This window comes from Vulpes lagopus, chromosome 12 (assembly GCF_018345385.1).
Source record: "Vulpes lagopus strain Blue_001 chromosome 12, ASM1834538v1, whole genome shotgun sequence".
Lineage (NCBI taxonomy): Eukaryota > Metazoa > Chordata > Mammalia > Carnivora > Canidae > Vulpes > Vulpes lagopus.
Genome location: NC_054835.1, coordinates 60,759,454 through 60,780,323, shown reverse-complemented (window position 1 = coordinate 60,780,323; position 20,870 = coordinate 60,759,454). Strand labels below are relative to the sequence as shown.

Here is a 20,870-nt window from a genome sequence, read left to right as displayed (position 1 = left end):
TTGGGGTTGGGGTCAGGGTCAGGGGTAGGGTCAGCGTCGGGGTCGGTCTGAGAGGATCAGGGTCAGCGTCGGCGGCATCAGCATCGGCGTTGGGGTCGGGGTCAGGATCAGGGTCGGGGTCAGGGTCGGGGTCAGGGTTAGGGTCAGCATCAGGGTCAGGTTTGGGGTTAGGGTCAGGGTCAGTGTCAGGGTCAGGGTCGGGTCAGGGTCAGGGTCAGGACCAGGTCGGGGTCAGGGTCAGTGTCAGGGTCAGTGTCAGGGTCAGGGTCAGGGTCGGGGTCAGTGTCAGGGTTAAGGTCAGCATCGGGGTCAGGGTCAGAGTCGGGGTCAGGGTCAACGTCAGGGTCAGGGTCGGGGTCAGGGTTAAGGTCAGCATCGGGGTCAGGGTCAGGGTCAGCTCTGAGAGCCTGGGTGGCTGAAACATGGACCAGAAGGTGGCCCACAGTGAGCGGGTTAGAAATGTCCAATGTAGAGAAAGGGATTCAAAGGGTTGGGGATACGGAGGTGACTCTGCCATTTAAGGCCATTCACCCACATGGAGAGGATCCAACAGAGGCCCCTCCCACCGAGACAGTGGGGACCCCGGTACCCCTGAAGAGCCCCGTGGCCCCTCCCTAGAAGGGACCATGCAACTCAACTGGAAAACCGAAACTCAGTGGAGTGCTGAGGTCCCAGGGTGGCAGGGGCCAAGTGGGGGCACCCACCTGCGGAAAGGGGGGGGCGCGGTCTCACGGGTGGACGTGGGGTGGAGCCACGTCAGAATCCTCTGACTCACAGGCCTGGGGGGCCCCGCGGTGGGTTGCTTGGTGGCGCCCTGCTGCTCAGGAACCCCAGGAAGCACAGGGACTCTCACTTGACCTGCACCCACAGGGATATTCGAGGTCAAGGGAGGAAAAACCTGGCCCGAATCATAGAAACAGGCTCATGACCCCTCCACCAGCTCCCAGACCCGAGCGCATCATGGACCCAGAACACCTTGAAGCCGGGGGGTGGGGGGGTGGGCAGTGTTCCCCAGGAAGGCCGCGGCAACCGCCGAGAACACACCAGTCCATCTCCGTCCCCGGCTTCCCCAGAGGCTCCTGTGGGCTTTCCCTGGGTACCTGTGCCCCCGGGAGGAGGCGCGATCGCAGCCTCCAGGGAGCACCCGTTACTGGTTTTGCACAGACGCCGAGTCCGAGGGACCCAAACCTTGGTGGTGGCCCGTCAGGGCGAGGACCTGTGGGGGCCCGTGCCTTCGTCTCCACAGGTCCCGCGTGGCCCGGACCCAGCCTGTCTCCCTCCCGAGTTCCAGAACGCTTGGTGAGAGTGGACACAGGCTCAGCTGGCGGACCCCACAGCGCCAGGGCTGCGGGGGCGGGGGGGCTCCCTGGGCAGCGAGGCCCAGGGCGGAGGCCCGAACCGCCCGCCTGGGAAAGCGGCAGGCGCGAGGTGGCGGGATCAGTGCCCGGTGGGGCTCCTGCCACCTCCCGTCATTCTCGCCTGCTTGGCCAGGGCGGCTGGGCCATGGAGAGTGGCCGCGGGCCACGTTGTGGTCACCAGGGGCTCCAGCAGCCCCGCAGCGACGTCCCTGCTGGAGCGGCCCCTGGAGCGCAGCCTGTGGCCGGGAGGAGGCCTGCCTCTGCGCCCACCTGCTGGGCCCCACGGCCAGGTCATGCGACCTCCGGCCGACGCCGACGCTTCCCCCGGCCTCAGACTTCGTCTCTCGGGGACCTTGACCGCCAGCCCTCCCACAGGATCGCACGCTTGTCCCTCACACGGACGACGGTGCTCGTGGCTCCTCGAGACCTACTGGCAAGACATCTGCGGTCAGAGGCAGGAGTCAATCCAACAGCTACTCAGAGGCTTCCGTCCTCGGCAACATTTCTGGGCCCCGTGGCATGGGGAGTGCGGAGCCAGGTCTTCGGGGGTGAGCGCTTAGCCGGACGTCCCGCGACCCAGGAAGAGGCCACCACCTAATGGGTCTCTCCGGGTCTCTCCGGCTGCTGGAGGCGACGGTTCCTCCCCAGAGCGTAGTACTTCGGCCACTTTACCGAATGACCTAAGGGCCGGGGGTTTGAGTGGGGTGAGTGAGGCCCAGGATGGGAGGAGGCGCCAGGATGGGTGCGGGCTACGGTGTGAGCTGCGCTGTCGCGTGGGCCACATGGTGCCCGGAGCGCCAGGGCCAGACGGAGATGCAGCGTCCTCCGCAACCCCCAGCGCGTTCTCTGTGTGGTGTTTGAGGACGACCATCCCTGCTTCGATCCTCCTGTTCCCACCTGTAAGTGGACTTGAGGAAGTCACGGTGAGGACCGCGTGGGGCGCGGGGGGCCGTGGCCTGGCCTTGTCCCCCCCAAGCGGCCGTGGCAGCCACAGGCGCTCAGAGTGGGGGAGGTGCCTGTGGGCGTCACCCTCCTCCCGCCCCCTTGACCTGAGCAGCCACCTGCCTGCCAGCCTCAGAATGTCGATGAGAAAGTGACGTGGGAACGCCCGAGAGCCCGTGAAAATGTTGCCAGTCAAATTCCTTGAACAGGAGAGTGAGTACACTTGCTGGGAGAAAGTCAATTGTGCCAGAGGAACCGAGAGAAGAAGGAGTGGTTTCCCTTCACTCTACGGCTGCCGTGCAAGGATGCATCTCCCCGTTCTCCCACTGGGTTGCAGGTACATGTGTGTGTGAGCGTTTGAGTGTCTGAGTGTGTGCACGTGTGTATGCACATGAGCATTGTGTTTATGTGTGTGCATGTGCACAATTGCACATGTGTGCGAGTGTGTCTATGCATGTGAGCATTGTGTGTGTGAATGTACACGATTGGACGTGTGTGTGCATGTGCATATGCACATGAGCATTGTGTTTGTGTGTGAGTGTGCAAAATGTGTGCATGTGCACGTGTGTGTATGCATGTGTGTGTACATGTGAGCATTGTGTGTGTGCGTGAGCATGCATGACTGCACGTGCGTGCAGGTGAGCACTGTGCGTGGTGCACGTTGAGCACGAGCGTGTGCGTGGAGTTCTCCGTGGACCCGGGCCCCCAGGCAGGGCACGCGCAACACAAGTCTGCAGGTGCCTGCAGGGCCCTCTAGGCCGACGCTGGTGCCTGTGACGCAGGATCTGGATTTCAAACCCACTTTTTCAGACGACACGGGGTGGGGGTGGGGGTCGGGGTGGGGACGGGGGTCCACTTTGCTTCCGCGGCCCGCTTGTCGGCTGGGGTGCAGCGCCCCGAGGCGCCAGCACGGGGGGTGCAGAGGAGAAGGGGGCGAGGTCCTGCTGTCGCCAGGAAGCCCTTTTGTGGGCATCTTTGAATTCCGTCTGTTCTCACTCCTTTCAGGCCCAGCTGAGGGCGGCGAGCGGCTGCCATCTCCCTGGGTGACCAGCTCTGAATGTCCACAGTCTCCCGGCCTGGCAACTGCCCAGCCTGCCCACCCACGGTCCTTCCTGACCCTGGCAAGGGCTCGGGCCCCCAGACTGCCACCTCCGCACGCAGGGCGCAGGCAGGGACGGGAGCGGCCCTGGGGCGGGCAGGACCTGCCGGGCGCCCCCTCCTCCCCCTGCGGAGGCCCCCTCCGTCCCGCGCACTCCACGAGGGAGGCCGCGCTGCCATCCCCAGCCGGTGGTTAGGGAGGCCCTGGTGGGCTGGGCTGGGGGTGCCGGGGAGCATGGGCCCCAGGTGTCTTGCTCGTCTTGGGGCCCCGGGACCCCCTATGACACCTGCATGTGGTCGGCGTCCAGCAGGACGTTAGCTGGGGCAGACAGCTCCGTGGGAGCCCCGTGGGGGGTGCTCCGTCCCCGTGGCCGCTGGGCGTGTGCCCCTCACAGCGCACGCCAGCCATGTCCCGCAGGTCACCCGTCCGGGAGAGCTGCCTCCAGCCCCCATGGGTTCCCAGACCGGAGGGGGAACCACTGTCATGGCCGCGGACACCTGCAAGCCAGGGCTGGGAGGCGGGATGGGGGATGAGCCTTCGGGGCCCCACTCGTGTCCCGGGGCCCGGGTGCGAGTCAGCACCCACGGTAGTCGTTCAGGAGGGAGACACGGCACAGCCACCATGGGCCGTTTCCAGCACCTTCCGAGGAAGAGCCTTCTCGGGTCCTCACCGTGGGCAACGAGGCCCCGCCCCCGTCACCCGGGCACACCCGCGGACGAGGTCTGCAGGCACTCGGCTTTCTTTACTTAAAACCATGTGTTTCCTGTGCTTCCCAAAATGTCCAAGCAGGAAGCACAAAACCTCAAACGGCAAAAATAACTGTCCCCCAGATGGCCCTGGGGGGCCGCAGGTCACCGCCCGTGTCGCCCACACTCCCAGGTCTTGGGTCCGGTCCTTGTCGTTTTAAATCTGAGTGAAGCCGACCTACCCTCACCCCGCCCGACCCCAGAAAGACCGAAGAGACGCTCTTCCGGGCTGGCTCGAGGCCCACGTCCAGGCCGCCTTCCGCGAGGAGCCAGCCGCGGCGTGAACACCTGCAGGGCCACGGGACACACACGAGCCGACGTGCGTGGAACGGGCGCCCGGACGCCCAACGCTTGCTCCTGGCTCAGGCGGATCCGATCCCAGGGAGCTGAGTTCGGGCAGCGGCGCCCTGGAGTTCCCGCGCCCTGGGGCCCCCTCGCTGTCGCTCGCCCGCTCTGAGATCGGGGTCTTCCACGACCGTGCGGCACCAGGGCCTGGGCGGGGCGGGCCTGGGCTCTGAGGAGCCCGCTCCAGGAGCGGCCAGTGTGGCCGGCGCACTCAGCACGTCCGCGGGGGAACACGGCCGAGGGTGCCCCTGCCAGGGCCCGTGTCGGGACCCCCAGACGCCCGCGGTCCCAGCCCGGCGGAGGACGCGCCTGCCACGCTCTGCGCAGCCTTTCTCCAGCGCGTCGCCCGGGGAGGGACGGCGGGTGACCGCCCCGCAGCCGGGCCTCGGCCGCCCCGGGGTCTGTGCCCTCACCAGTGCCTCTGGCCACGGCCCCGGTGCTTCCGTCCCTGTGTCTCCCGAGGCAGCAGGAGGGCGGCCCGGTGACAGCTGCCCTGCTCAGTCAGTGAAGCCCTCTCTCGAGGACAGCGCTTCTCGGTCCAGATTCACAGATAACACGGGAGGAAATCCCCCAGCCACAGGAAGGAGCAGCGTGGTGACAGCTTCCGCGTGTCCTCCCCAGGCTGTGGGGCTGCCGCGACCCTGGGGGCCCCAGTCGTGCCTGGACCAGGACACGGCCTGAGCAGCACAGCCGGGCCCTTCTGGACGGAGACAGCCTTCGTCCCTGCCTCTGTGCTCAGGGGCCACGGGCGCCCCAGGCAGGACGCGAAGCCTCACGACCCCCACGGTCACCGCAGGCGCCTGAGCCAGCAAAAGGCCAGGGGAGTCGACCAGAGAGGCCAGGGTGCCCCTGCACCCCAGGTGTCAGGTGTTCTCCTCCCCGCCTGCAGGGGGCCCGGGCCCCTCCCTCCCCGCGGGGCCATCAGACAGTCACACATCTGCCCCCCCAAGCCCTGACTACCGGTCCTTGCAGGGGCTCAGGGACCAGTGGTTGCAGGTTTCAGGCCTCCGGGCTGCCAGGGCTGAGACCGGGAACATTCTGGGTGCAGCTCGGGGAATGGGGTGAGCAGGTTCCCCTGGGCTGGACGGAGGAGGCCCGGGCCTTGGCCCTGCCGCTGACCCCACGGTCAGGCCTGCAGGGCGGAGACGGGGCCCTGTTCCCCCACAACACCTGCAAGGCCACAGGCACCTCAATCACCTGCACCCCAACAAATACATAAATCTTGGAAACATAAGATGCTCATTATTTTGAGTGTTCGCTGTTAAGAAAAATTAAACTCGTTCCCACTTGCTCAGGGCTGCGTCCACTTTAGCAGAAATACGTTCACAAGTGCGGCCAAGCTCCTCACGGGAAGACAGCGGGGGAGCTCTGCCCACAGTGGCCGTCGCAGCGCGGGCAAGTGCTGGTGACAATGGCAGTGGCCGTGTGTGGGTGCAGGCTCGGGGGGGGGCCCTCGGAGGAGCCGGCCAAGCTGCAGCTTCAGTCCAACGGCACTTGCTGTGGAGGGGACGGTGGGGCTGGGCTGGCCGCCCGCGAGGTCCCCGGAGGGCGCGGTGTGAGCTCGGTCACTGCTGGGCCCTTAACGGGATCCCCGTGGGACTCATGTAATGATCAACCGACTGAGGGTGGTGGGCCGGGGGCCCCAGGCCGCCCTGCACCCCCGGGCCGGGCTCAGCGCTGGCTCACAAGCGCGCAGACTCTGCCGGCCGCGGGGAGTTGGCAGCGGACAGAGGACCGTGTCCCTGCCCCACGGGACGCGGCAACGTCGGGGGAGGCGGTGCTGGGGGCAGAGCGGCGGGGCCGCGTGGGGCGAACGCGGCAGGAGCCTGCGCCTCCTCAAGCTCGCGGTCCGGAGGGAGGCGTCAGTGGAGCCAGGCCAGTGGCGCTGAGCGCAGGCCCGACCCGCGGGGTGTGCGGGATGCTGTGCGGGACGGTGTGCGGGACAGTGTGCGGGACGGTGTGCGGGACTCTGGGTGGGACTCTGGGTGGGACACTGCAGGACACCCAGGGGCGCGTGGCCGTCCAGGGGCTCCTGGGTGGAGACAAGGGAGTCGGTTTGTCGCAGCAGCAGCCGTGGGCAGCAAGTCAGTGCATGTGCAGGGCTCCTGGCCATCCCGGGGCCACGTGGGGAGGCGGGGGACACGCGGGCGGCAGGGGTCCGGGCCAGCTGTCACCTGCCCCACAGCAGCCGCAGGCGCTCAGCTCTCCCTCCCCGCGGCAACATCCCCTCAGTCTCACCCAGGGAGCAGCGCCCAGGGCCATCTCCACGCGGCCCCTGGACCAGGTGACAGCTGTGACCCTCAGTGGCGTAGCCTGAGGGCTGGACGCGGGGGGGGGGGGCGTGGACAGAGAGGCTCCCTCCTGGGCCGAGAGGGAAGAACATCGCGCCGGGCCACTGAGGTCGCACGTGTCTGTGCGGAGCCCTCGGGGGGGACAGCTGGCTCCACGGGGTCAGCGCGCAACCTCATGGGGGGCGACCTAACAACTCCCTGCACCAGAAAAGAACGGGACCCTGTCCACAGAGCCGCGCGTGAGCCCCACGCAGGGGCAGCTCGCGGCAAACCCAGCCCGGGCTGCGGGCGCCTCCCTGTCCCCCTTCCTCATCGCCTCTGCCCTGTGGCCTGTCACCCAGACGTCAGGTCTCACTGGTTCCCCGTGAACCGATGGGGTAGAATCTGTGACGCGGGTTCATTTCTGTTTGGACAAGTCATGGTTTTCCTCCTTTGAAATGTGTCTTTTCATACTTTTCTGCAGCAGAGCAGCCCTCACCGTTAAAAGTGGAGGAGACCCTGCGCGAAGGCCCGTCCTTGCCCTCGGGCGTCCTGGGGAACGTGGGTCCTCCAGTATTTAGGGGTGTCTGCCGGCCACGGGCACAGGACGCACCACGTCCCCCTCGCCAGGAGCCGGAGGAGGGCTCTGGATGTGTTCCACTCGGGGGCCTGAGGGCGCCTGAGGGGTGACACCCAGCTCATGCGGTGCAGGAGGGGGCCCGTGGGGAGGGGCAGGAAGAGGAGCCCCCCGGAGGCTGTGCCCCACAGCCCAGAGAGCTGGACTGGAGGAGGGTGAGGGCAGGCAGCAGCGGGTGCGCGGTAGGCACACTGCCTGGTAGGAGGTGCTGCGGGGGGCAGGTGGAGGCCCGCAGGTGGAGGCCCACAGATGGAGGCCCACAGGTGGAGGCCGGGAGGCAGGGGCCCACACGTGGAGGTCGGCAGGCTGAGGCTGGCAGGTGGGGGCCCACAGGTGGAGGCTGGCAGGTGGAGGTCCACAGGCAGAGGCCCGCAGGTGGGGGCCCACAGGTGGAGGCTTGCAGGTGGGAGGCCCCGGGGGTCCCTGCAGCAGGTGTGGGCAGCCACTGGCCGCTAGCCACTCGGAGCCTGAGACCCCAGCCTGACTGGAAGAAGGCACGAGAGGTGGACACTTGCACGGGCACAGGGGCTGAGATGCGATAGGGCCACCGGGCCAGGAGGCAGCAAAGCCAGAACCAGTCCCGGCGGGGCCTCACCCCACGTGCCCGGCCACCCTGTGACACGTCCTCTCCCTCTGCCCACGTGGCCACAGATAAAAGGACGTGGGGAGGATCTGACGGGCGTCGGGGCCCACACAGCCCCCCCCACCCCGTGAAGGATGGGGGACCCAGGAGCTGAGGCAGGCGGAGGGCCAGGCCCCGCCCTGTCAGTGGGTCGGCAGCTTTCCACAGGCCTCGCGTGAAGGGCTGCAGTCACCCCGAAACCTCTGGCTTCCCCGCCTCCCGGAGTTCTGCGAATGTACCGGAACCCTGTCTCCACAGATGCCACCTTCCTATGGAGACACAGGAGGAAGACGCCTAACTGGCCTCTCCTGGCTGGTTGCCGGGCGCCTCGGTGCTCAAGCACGGCCACCCGCTGTGCACGCACCCCGGGGGCACCGGCCACCTGCTCGAGGTATCCAGAGCCTGGATGGCACACGGCTGGGATCACTCAGCCTCGGCTGTGGCAGGCGGAGGCCCTATTCGAAGCCTCTCCAACCTGGGCTGGCTTCCTCTCCCTCCTGCCCAGCCCTTGCCACCCCGGTCCTGACCCTGGTTCCCGCCAGGCCCACCACACGCAGTCGTGGGCAGGCCTCCCCTGGCCCACCGTGTGCTGCGCACCTCGGGGACACCTGTGGGACCCTGCACCACTGCCCCGAGGGGCAGGCCGGTCAACGGCCCAGGGGGCAACCCCACAGGACAGGGCCAAGGGCGCGCCCCCACGGACGCTTCTCCAGAGCCCCCAGCTGCCCACAGAGCGCGCCGGTCCTGGCTCCCTCTCCTCCCCTGCCGCGCCGTCCCACTCCCAGCTTCCCAGGAGCGAAATCCCTCACTGCAAAGGCCCGACTCCGGCTCGGCTCTCTGGGCCGCGAGGCCAAGACAAACACTGTGTGATCCTCGGATGCTTGCGTCAAATCCACTCCAGATGTTTGCTCAGCTGCTAATTGAATGCACCCTCTAATGGGAACCTCATTACTTCCTCCAGCCCGTCCAGGGAGCAGTCCAGACTCAGGCTTCGGGTCAACCGTGTTCTCCAGGCTTTCATGACACCCTAGTCCTAAAGCGCCTGGCGCTTGGGAAACGCTCAGTGAGGGGGCCTCTCCTCCCTGCGCGGGGTTAGCCCGGGCCGGAGAGCATGACACGCGGGCTAGCACCACGGCTTCTGCCCATCAGGCGCTCGTCAGGAGACACTCGTCGTGTCCTGGGTGGGCAGGGGGCTGCGTGGGTGTTGGCTCTCGGCGTGGGCCACAGAGGGCTGCCCAGCCCCTCCTCCACAGGACGTGACTTCAGGTGTCTGGCCCACGGAGTCCAGCCCAGTTCCACCGGCCATCCTCCTGTGACAGCACTTGGCAAACCCTGGGCCCAGCAGGGGTGGGGTCGGCCCAGAGAGGAGCTGAGCCGGGGTCCGTGCCCCCCAGTGGCTGAGAGCCCCCGGGGGAGAAGACAAAGGTGGTGCTCCCGGGCCGCCCCGCGGGTGCTGCTCCGGATTTCACACTCACCCACTGGCCGACCCCCGCCCGGGCTGTGGGGCTCGGCGACGGGCCTGGGGCTCCCTGCCCCGTGCCCAGTGGCCGACCCAGTGGAGGGGATGAGAGAATGACTCAGAGTCGCTGCTGTGGCCATGGAAGCTCAGCGGGTCTGACTTCCAGGGACTGAGGCTGCTGCCGTGGGAGTTGACGTAATCACGTCCCACCAGGTCTAGGTCCTGTAGGACCTTAAGACGTCACCTGGCCGCCACCCCTGGATGAGCCGTCAGGCCGGCCCAGTGAGGCCCCTGGTGCGAACAACGTGGAAGAGCCCGTACAGCCCTCGCCACGCTTGGGCCGACAGCTGGCTGCTCCCACGAACACGTCCCAGGGTGAGGCCCTGGGCCGCGTGGCTGCTGCGTCCCACAGGCTGAGCGCAGGCCTCCCATCCGGCCAGACACCTGGGGCTCCCAGCCCCCCCGCCGCCCTCGGGGCAGGCTCCCTGTGAGCTGCGGCCAAGCGCCCAGGCCTCTCCGCGTCTGTCCCCACGGCAGTGCCTCACGGGGCTGCCAGGCCGCGTCTGCATGTGAACTGGCACCAGGCTTGGGAATGCAGCCAGCACCGGCTCGTCCGCACACGCGGTGGCTGAGTGGAGGGGGTCACCCGGAGAGCCAGCTTCCCTCGGCCCCGCTCCAGTGCCCCCAGTGCCCCCCGGGGTCCCCGGCCACGGGGCTCACGCAGCCTCCGCCCCACCTTCCTCCAGTGCCGCTTGGCGCTCGGCATGTTTGCAAAAGGCAGGCGACAGCCAACTGTTATCAGGGAAAAGGCGGTGAAAAGCAAATTTCTGGCAGCAAGACGCGAACAGGAAGCGAGGCTGGGCAGCCAAGGCCGGTTCTGACCCCGCGGGCGTGGGGGCGCAGGCACCGCGTGGGCCCCTCGCCTCTTGCTCCCGACGCTTGCGAGGAGGTGCGGGCCCCAAGGCTGCAGGGGCGCTGGCGGCTCATGGTGCTCAGCTGGCGGAGAGCAAACTGCGTCCAACCGGCCGAGCTGGGGAGCACCGGGGCGGCAGTGACCCCCCAGGCTGCCCCATCCCCGCCGGAGCGCAGCCGGCTCATGTGGCCCAGGAGGGCAACAGGCTTGGCAAGTGCTGACGCGGGGTCGGCAGAAGTCACACTTGAAGTGATGCTTCAAAAACCCAAGGGGCGGGGGCAGGGGGGGGGCAGGGCGTGACCCGGGGTCCCGGGATCCAGTCCCGCGTCGGGCTCCCTGCGTGGGGCCTGCTTCTCCCTCGGCCTGGCTCTCTCCCTCTCTCTCTGGGTCTCTCAGGAATAAATAAATACAATGTTTAAAAAAAAGAAAACAAAAATCTAAAGCAGATACAATGTATCGAACGGTTTGCGTTTAATCTTCGATCCGGGCAGCGACGGCTGTAAAGCGGGTCACGGGCTCGCGCGCTGGAAGGACCGCGGGGGTCACGGCCGCAGGTCGCGCCCGGGAGGCTGGCGGGGCGGTGCAGCGGGGGCCGTGGGGTGCGGGTGCGGCTGCGGCTGCGGGGCTCGGGGCGCCCCCTCCCTCCCCCTCCCTCCCCCTCCCTCCCCCTCCCCGGGCTTCCGCCGCTCAGGCCGCGCCCCTCCACCCGCGACCGACGGCTCCGCGAGCCAATGGGCCGCGCCGGCCTCGGGCCGCCCCCGCGAGCCGCACGCGCAGTAGCCCCGGGGGAGGGGCGGCCGGAGGAGCGAGCGGTCATGCGGCCCCGGGGGGACCCCGCCGCCGCGCCCCACGTGGTAGGTGCCGGGCCGAGGGCGCGGGGCCGCCCCCTCCCTCCCCCTCCCCCCTCCATCCTCCAGCCCTCCTCCCTCCGGCTCTCCTCCTCTCCCCCCTCCTCCCTCCTCTCTCCTCCCTCCAGCCCTCTTGCCCTTCTTCCTCCTCCGTCCGCCCCTCCCTCTGCCTCTAGACTTCCTCCCTCCATCCTCTTCCCTCCTCCCTCTTCCCTCCTCCCTCTGCCCTCCTCCCTCTGCCCTCCTCCCTCTAGTCCAACTCCCTTCACCCTCACCCTCCACCCTCTCCCTCCACCCTCCAGCTCTCCTTCCTCCAACCCTCCATCCTCCTCCCTCTGCCCTCCTCCCTCCAGCCCTCCTCCCTCCAGGCCTCTTCCCTCCATCCCTCCTCCTTCCAGCCCTCCTTCCTCCACCCCTCCTTCCTCCAATCTTCCATCCTCCTCCCTCCAGCCCTCCTTCCTCCAAGCCTCCATCCTCCTCCCTCCAGCCCTCCTCCCTCCAATCCTCTTCCCCCAGCCCTCCTCCCTCTAGCCTTCTTCCCTCAAGCCCTCCTCCCTGTTCTTCCTCCCTCCTTCCTCCAGCCCTCCTCCCTCCACCCTCCAGCCCTCCTTCCTTGAGCCCCCCTTCTTCCATCCTTCCTCTGCCCTCCTCCCTCTCCCCTCAGGGCTGCACTCAGCGGTGTGCACTCCCCGGGGGCTCACCTGGGAGGATCTTTGCCCCCAAGCAACCTGCAGCCCAGGAATTTAATCAGTGTCCACCCTGGACAGGAATTCACATTAGGTTTTGTGTTGTAGATCTTGAGAACAGTAAAAATGTTCTTTCCTGTTTTCTTTAAGGAATCATATTTCCTCTAAAAATAGGTCTGTAAGTAAATTAGGTGACCACTTTTTTGGAAAGATGAATTCCAGAAGGGTTATCACTGTTCAGTCAGATCCTCAGAGTAAAGAACTTGACCAGACTGTGCTCAGTCCATGGGCTTTTCTAAGCCATCTTCGGAGCTGGTGTTTTTATCGAGCTGTTTGCTGTGTGGATGTCGAACACCCGTGTGCACACGTCCGTAGGTGCGTGCCCGTGAGCTGTGCACGCCCGGACGGCCCGAGTCTCTGTGTCCTGTTCAGGAACGGCTCCCCTTCTCAGTGGGGTATACACTCCAGGCTGGGGGACACGAGTCTCTAACTCTGGGCACCCTGTACTCACTTCACGTGCTAACATGCAAAGTTAAGGCGGTTCCTGTCTTCTGTTCCTTGGTGGCAGTCGGTTCCTCTGGTTTTACTCCATACACTTTGGGCGTTTTTGTTTCATCTGCTGTAGGAGAGGACGTGTCAAACTGTCCTAAGCTAAGTAGAGCAGAAGGACAGAGGCCCCCATGTCCCCAGCACCCACCCATTTCTGTTAAAGCGGGTGTCCAGGGACCTCAAGACTTTGTTGCAGCTTCTCTAGCGTCATGGCTTTGGAAGATGCTTACTCCACTGAGAAAAGGCCAACAGGTTCTTTTCATGAGTGGGCTGGAGAAGAGATGCTTGTTTCAACCAAAATGATGTTTCCGACCAGTGATTGGAAAACACATGAATTTGCCATTGAATTGGGAAAGTCTTGGGTGCCTTTCAGATTTTTGTTTCCTTTTCAAAAGCATCCAAAAGACCAGCTCAGGGCAATCTAAGACAGTATAAATCTTACGGAGTAAAAGGACGCTAAGAGCCTGGCGGGAAGGAACGGGCACCTTCTGTCTGGGGAGCGGTGTTTCCCTAGAAGCCTTACTCTGGGCCGCCCGTGACCCTGGCCTCCACGCTCGGTGCTGATGCTCGGTGCTGGTGCGTGGTCCCGGTGAATGGTGCGGATGCTGGTGCGGGTGCCCATTGCACGGAGCGGGTGCTGGTTCACAGTGCGGGTGCACAGTGTTGGTGTGAGGTGCTGGTGTGCAGTGTCAGTGCTGGTGCATGGTGTGGTGCTGGTGTGCTGTGCTCGGTGCTGGTGCTGGTGAGTGGTACTTGTGGGTTTGCTGGTACGCAGTGCTCGGTGCTGGTGCGCGTGTTGGTGCGTGGTGTCAGTGCTGGTGTGCATGCTGGTACTCCTGAGAGGTACTCGTGCTCTTGCTGGTGCAAGGTACTGGTGTGCATGCTGGTACTGGTGCACAGGGTGGGTGCTAGTGCGGGGTGCTCGGTGCTCGGTGCTGCTGCACGGTGCTGGTGCGTGCCGGTGACGGGTGAGAAAGTCCGGGCATGGGCACCGGCACCGGCACGAGCTCCGGCCTGTGCTGCGCCGACCGGCTCGCTCGGGGTTGCAGTCCATCATCCTCCCGGTGCACAACGCCGAGCGCTGGCTGCACGAGTGCCTGAGGTCGGTTCTGCAGCAGGACTTCGCAGGCCCCATGGAGCTGTCGGTTTTCAACGATGCCAGTAAGGTAGGTGCGGACTCGGCCCGCGGGAGCCCCCTCTGTGCGCAGGGAAGGCTCCCGAGCCACCCGTGTCCTCCTGCTTTCAGGACCAGTCTCTGAGGATCCTGGAGGAGTGGAAGGTGAAGCTGGAAGATTCTGGCATCCCCGTGGTCATTGGCGGGCACGAGTCTCCTTATCCGCGTGGAGGTCAGTGACCCTGTTTGCTTTACTGTCTGGCCCTGTGGGGTGGCTTCTTAGGACTCGTGTCCTTCCACACACTGAGCCCCGCCAGCCATTCCGCCACCTGGGAAGGGGGCTTGGGGGTCAGAGGAGGACCCCCCTCCCCCAGGAACACGCAGGCTCCACCCCAACCACAGGCAGGGCAGCAAGCAGAGGAGCCTCTTTTTTTTTTTAAATTTTTATTTATTTATGATAGTCACACACAGAGAGAGAGGCAGAGACACAGGCAGAGGGAGAGGCAGGCTCCATGCACCGGGAGTCCGACGTGGGATTCGATCCCGGGTCTCCAGGATCGCACCCTGGGCCACAGGCAGGCGCCAAACCGCTGTGCCACCGGGGGATCCCAGAGGAGCCTCTTCTTATAGGAGGGGGTGGGCGGGGCTCTTGTAAACAGAAAAACCATTGGAGTAAACCGGGAGCTGGATGTATAGTGTCTTCCCATTGGCTGGGCTGTGGCTGTCTCCCATTGGCTGGGCCATGGCCGCCTCCCATTGGCTGAGCCATGGCTGTCTCCTATTGGCTGGCCTGTTGCCGGGGCAGCAGAAAACCTTCCATCCTGGACCTGGTTGCTAAAGTAGTTACCACCTGCGAGGAGTCTCTCTCCCTGTGGGGTCTGTAAATGGTAACGGTGCTGGGCACCCAGCGCCCCTGCCGGGCCCCTGACTGCGCTTTTAATAAGCTTTTATTAACTTTCCTAAATATTTCATATTCGAATCCTGGTGTAAAGTATCCCGAATAATAAATTTATCACGTATTAAGAACCCAGTGCACCTAAATTTCTTATTCTTTGCTGAAGGTTTGTATGAGACCACCACACATACTTTATACTTGCTCAGCTTAACAAAAAGCTGTGGGGTGTTTTTATTTTTAGTGTGAATGATCATATTATTGGTCACCTCTACTTCTTAAAACTCTTTTCTTGTGACATTAGATTTGTTTGTGCCCAGTGTTTTGAAAACCTTAAAGAACTAGTTTTTAATTTTGCTGCTTTTCTATATTTTCTTTCATCTGTTTTGCCTGTTTTCTGTTTCCACTCTGATCTGTATTTGCTTTTTTCTGCTTGCTTTTGGCTTAAAATTTTCTTTTCCTAATTTAAAAAAAATATTTATTTATTTATTTTAGAGGGAGGGAGAGCAGACTTGAGTGAGTGCCCTGGAGTGGGGGGGGGGCAGGAGCAGGGGGGAGGGGTGGGGGATAGAGAGTCAGGGGGACTCCCCACCCCAGCAGAGCCCCAAGCACCTGAGCTCAGGACCTGAGCTAAAACCAAGTGAATCTGCCCAGCCTCAGGGGACTGAGCCAGCCAGACACCCCCTTTTCTTTCCTAATTTTTAAAGTGGAAGTTGAGGTCATTGATTTGACACCTTCTATAGGCATTTTATGATATAAAATGCTTTAGCAACATCGATACGTTCTTTTCATTTTTGTTCAGTTTCAAAACACCTAATTTTCTTTTGAGTTATTTGATTTATGGGTTATTTAGAAGTATGTTACTTGGTTTCCAAATATTTGAGAGGTTTTCCAGAATTTTTTTGTTACTGATTTCTCATGGAACTCCTCCGTGGTAAGAGAACATGCTTTGGCGTGACCATGTGGCTGTCCTTGCAGATGTTCTGTGTGCACCTGAGAAGGTTGTGTAGCTGATGGTGTTGGATGGAGTCTTCTGTAAATTGAATCAGGTCAAGCTGAGGTCGGTCATTTAAATCTACTGGAGTCTTGCTGACGTGTCCTGTCAGTTACTGAGAAGGGGCATTGAAGTCTCCAACTCTGTACACTTTGCTGTCCGTCTCTGGAGTTTTGTCAATTTGGGTTAACAGTATTTTGAAACTGTTAACTTTTAGGGTTGTTATGAAGAATTGACCCTTCATCATCATGAAATACGCCTCTTGATCTTGCTAATTTTCTTTGCTCTGAAATCTACATTTAGATATTAATTTAATTGCCTTGCTTTTGACTAGTATTAACATAATATAGGTTTTCCTTCTCTTTGAACTTGTAACCCATTTGTTGAAGTGCACTTCCCTGTAGATTCTCATACAGCAAATCCAATCTGACGATCTTCACCTTTTAACTGTTTATTTACATTAGTTACACTTAGTGTGATTATTGATATCTTAGGTTTGAGTCTATCTTCTTGCTATTGGTTCTATATTACTTCCATTTCTTTGTTTCCCGTTTTCTTCCTTTTCTGCCTTCCTTTGAATTAGTCAAATATTTTTTATAACGGGTTGATTCATATGCCACACAGTTCACCTAAAGTACACAGTCAGATGGTTTTTAGTGCATTCACAGAACTGCGCACCCCCAGTCAGTCTGAGGATGTTTTCATCACTTCAGACACGGACCTGCTGTCCTGTAGCCATCACTGATCCCCATACCCTGCTCCCACCAGCCCTGCACCACCACTAATCTACGTTTCCTGTACAGATTTGCCTGTTGTGGAGATTTCTGCATATATATTTGTAAGAGATGTTGGTGTATGGTTTTCCTTTCCTGTGATGTCTTTGGCTGTGGTATCAGAGTGATACTAGCCTCATAGAACAAGTGTTCTTTTTTTTCTTTTTCTTTTTTTTTTTTTTAAGAGTGGAAGGGATTGGTGTTATTCTCTATATGTTTGGTAGAATTCATCAGTGAAATCATCTGGTCCCGGCCTTTTCTTTATTGGAAGGTTTTTGTTTTGTTTGTTTTGTTTTAAAAGTTTTATTTATTTGAGGGAAGGGAGAGAGAGCATGAGTAGGAGGAGCAGCAAAGGGAGAGGGAGAGGCAGGCTCCCCCCTGAGCAGGGAGCCCGACATGGGGCTCAACCCCAGGACCCCGAGATCATGACCTGAGCTGAAGCCAGATGCTTCACCAACTGAGCCACGCAGGCGCCCCTTTTGTTGGAAGCCTTTTATTACTGATTCAGTCTATTTGTTATAGGTCTGTTCATATTTTTTATTTCTTCTTGAATCAAGTTTGGTAGTTTGTATATTTATACAAATTTGTCCCTTAGGACAAAAACCTTTGTAGATTATCTAATTGATTGGCACACAGTTTGTAGTATTTTCTTAGAATCCTCTTAAATTTCTGCTAAAATCAGTAGTAAGGCACCCACTTTCACTTTGGATTTCAGTAATTTTGAGTTTTCTCTTTTCCAGCTGAAAGTTGCCAATTTTATTGATCTTTTCAAAGGACCAACATTTGGTTTCATTGATTTCTCTTGTTTGTTTGTTTGTTTGTTACTTTCAGTTTCATTTATTTCTGCTCTGATCTTTATTAATTTCTTCCTTTGCTAGCTGTGCATTTAGCTTTTCTTTTTTAGCTTCTTAACATATAAAGTTAGGTTAGTAATTTGAGATCCCTGTTACATAGGCATTTATAGCTGTAAATTTCTCTCTGAGCACTGCTCTTATTTGCAACCCATAAATTTTGGTGTATTGTGCTTTAATTTCCACTTATCTCTAGGGATATGTCCCCAAGAATATCTAAGCATCTCCTAGGAATATGTCTAAGGATATTCCACTGTCATATAGAGCATCTGTTAGGCAGACAATCCAGTATTCTTGGGTTATTAGTTGAGTGGAATATATTTTTCCATTCTTTCACTTTTAACTCCTCTGTGCCTTGGGATCTAAGGTGAATCTCTTATAGACAGCATTTAAATGGACCGTGTGTTTTTAAAATCCATTCTCCCAATCTTTGCCTTTTAATTGGAGCATTTAATCCATTTACGTTCAAAGTAATTAGTGACAAAGAAGGCCTTTTACCACCTTGTTGTGCATCTGTACACCTTACATCATTTTGTTCAATAGCCCTCTGTTACTGCTTTCTTGTGTGTGATTACTTCTTTCTAGTGTGCCATTGTGATTCCCTTCTCATTTCCTATCGTGTGTACTTGTAAGGTATTTTCTTAGTGCTTATTGGGGAGATTACAATTAATGTATTAAATTTATAACAGCCTAGTTTGAATTAACACTAATTTAGCTTCAGTAGCGTATAGAGCACCATTCCCACTTGATGTTGTCACAGTTTACATCAATATCGTGCACGCGCTGACATAGATTTATAAACATTGCCCAATGTATTTGTCTTTTAAGTCAGAGAGGAAAAAATTCAAAGTAAAAATAAAACAATACTGCCTTTTATGTTTATCCATGTTTTAAACTTTATTAATGTCTTTGACTCCTTTGCATGGTTTCAGGTTCTGTCTAATGTGTTTCTGTGACACCCTGAAGGATGCCTGTCGGTGTTTCTGGTGAGGGCAGGCCTACGGGTGAAGAGCCCCCTCAGCACTTGTTTATCTAGCAATGTCTTAATTTCTCCATCACATTTGAAGTGTTTTTTTGCCAGGTGAAGAATTTCTGCATGTTATAGACCTGTGATACATAACTTACATACATGTCAGTAGGTGAGTGGACACCCGATTTGTTGGTTCACCATCGTACCCAACTCAGTTTCTTATGTTATCTCTGATTTTGTAATTAGGCAGTCTGACCCTGCAGAAACATTATTGCTTTGCTTCTTTTTTCTTTTCTGATTTATACTTTACTTTTCATATTTTTTAATTGGGATAAGAAGTCTAGAAGAACAATGTGGAATCATATTACTGAATCCTTGTACTGTTCCTGACTTAGGGAAGGTTCCTGGGGTTTCATTGTTAAGTTTGTTTACTGTTGCTTTCTGACGATACTTTTCTTGAGTTAACTTAGGATTCCTAACTTCGCCTTCAGAAAATGAGAGGTCAGTATAGACTTTTATTAAATATCTCTTAGGTATCTGTTAAGGTGATTGCATATTTTTTTCTCCTAACGCTTCATTTAGCAATTATGTTAGTATTTTTGGTAACAATGAACAGTGTTAGAATTATCAGCAATGACTTGATGGTATTTTTGTACAATTATTGAGTTTCCTTTAGGATTTTTGTGTCTATGGACATATGGAAAATTGATCTGTAGCTTTTTGGTGCTTGTTTTGGTGTCTGATTAGAAATAAGAGCAGTTGGCCTTGGGCTTGCTGATAGAGCATTTTTGCAAGCAGTAATTGCGTGTAGCAGCTCAGCAACCTTTGTCTCAACCTCCTGCACAAACTAGCCCTACAGCCTGTGTACATCATGGGGAAAAAAAGCACTTACCTTGTTCTCAGAAATGTCTGCTTTGGGTAATCACAAATATTTGAATACCATCATGTGATAAAAATAAATTCACGCATACAGAAGGGTCTACAGTGACACTCAGAAGCCCCACACCTTAGAAGCACTGGCGTGTTTTGGTTCTCACTTGACTTCATTCACACAGTGTCAGTCAGTACTCACGGCGAAAGAGGACACGGTTTAGCCACTGGAGTGCCCCATGCTGCTCTTCTCATTTCCCCCCTCAAGGGTTTGGTTTGTTATGATAGAATCATGTTGTCAGGGTGCATGATCTTCAACTCTGTTCTGTAACTTGTTTTATGTGCTTTACTAATAAATTGATTCTGGCAGTTGAAACCTCGTAGAAACAGCACTCACAGCATCACCAGTGAGTGACTTCTCGCTGCCGACCACATGGTGGTGGGTGAGGCTCGTGCTGTGCTTGGGGGCTCCCAAGTGTCCGGATCTGTGGGGCCTGTAAACACCTATGCCTTATTCTCTTTTACTGTCTACGCACCTGCCACTTTTTGGGGTTTTCCCCTTTTCTTTTTCTTTTATTTAGTCTTTACTTTATATGTTCTTTCATTGTGTTCCTGGACTAGTCCTTAAAGCATGTTTTCTGTATCTGGTCTGTTGATGGTAAAATATTTGGGGTTTTTAAGTGTCTGAAAATGTCTTCATTTTGTACTTAGCCTCAGTTGACAGTTTAGCTGGGTATAGAATTCTAGGTTCAAAGCAATTTCCCTTAGAATTTTGAAGGGTTGCCTCATTATCTTCTGGTGTCCTCTAGAGTCTGGCTCTTCAAAGTTTTCTTTTCTGAACGTGTTTCAGATTTTTCTCTTTGTGTTTTAAAATTTTGTAATGCTGGGTCAAGGTGTAGGTGCTTTCATGCACCCTGTTTTTATCCTGAATGATTACCTTTGTATTCCTTTTTATTTTTTATTTTTTATTTATTTTTGATAGTCATACAGAGACAGAGAGAGAGGCAGAGACATCGGCAGAGAGAGAAGCAGGCTCCATGCACCGGGAGCCTGACGTGGGATTCGATCCCGGGTCTCCAGGATCGCACCCTGGGCCAAAGGCAGGCGCCAAACCACTGCGCCACCCGGGATCCCGATTACCTTTGTATTCTTAGCTTTAATTGTGATATATTGGGCTTCCTTTGGCTTTACTTTTAAGTTTTTGTGTAAGACTTGAAATTAGTACTTGTGCATATACTGCTGGGTTGGAGGAGGAGGTAGGCTAGATGACGAGGCTGGAGCTGGTGGTCGAGTCTGTCCCCTAAATTGCAGGCCTCAACTTCGGTTGCACGTTAGCAGTGCCTGCGAAGCTTTGGGAGCCCTGGTGCCAGAGCGTGAGTCCCCTCTAAGATAGTCTCGAGTAACTGGTTTGTGTGCAGCGTCTGCACTGGGATTGTGGATGCTTTCTAAGAGATGCTGGGGTGCATTTGCAGCTGAGAATCTGCTTTAAAATGACCTCAGAAAAAAATAAAATAAAATAAAATGACCTCAGGAGTGGTGTGGTGTCAGCCTCACACCCTTGTTGCTTTGGACTTCAGGGAATCCTGTAGGTCTCCTCATTTCAAGGGTGGGCAGGGGGTGGGTCAGGGTATGGGGTAGGGTTGGGAGAGGTGTGAGTGGGAGAGATGTTCACTTCTCAGACGCTGCTTGCCCTCAAAGCCCCTTCCCATCCTGTTTTCTCTCTGCACTTGTCTGCCAGTTTTGGTGGTTGAGTGGCTCTCCTGGTGTCACTTCCAACCAACCCCCCACCCCCACCTCTCTGGGCCTGTTTCCTTTGCGGGCAGCAGGTGCCCATGGCCTTTGTTGAGAAGACATAGCTGCTGGAGCCACTCAGGAGCTGCCCTATTCCTGTCATCCTCATCTGCACCATTATCTCATGCATCCATGCAGGGG

The 20,870-nt window shown here is 58.0% G+C and overlaps 1 protein-coding gene across 2 annotated transcripts in view; it reads left to right on the top strand.

Moving 5' to 3' along the window:
• Positions 1–11,169: 11,169 nt before the first annotated feature.
• Positions 11,170–20,870, top strand: part of B3GNTL1 (UDP-GlcNAc:betaGal beta-1,3-N-acetylglucosaminyltransferase like 1) — a 48,304-nt gene continuing 38,603 nt past the window's right edge. For both annotated transcript variants that reach the window (XM_041725701.1, XM_041725700.1), the window contains exons 1-3: positions 11,170–11,245; positions 13,524–13,640; positions 13,721–13,820. In XM_041725701.1, coding sequence (XP_041581635.1) covers positions 11,207–11,245; positions 13,524–13,640; positions 13,721–13,820 — 256 coding nt within the window. In that variant the 5' untranslated portion in view covers positions 11,170–11,206. The remainder of the gene's footprint in view (positions 11,246–13,523; positions 13,641–13,720; positions 13,821–20,870) is intronic.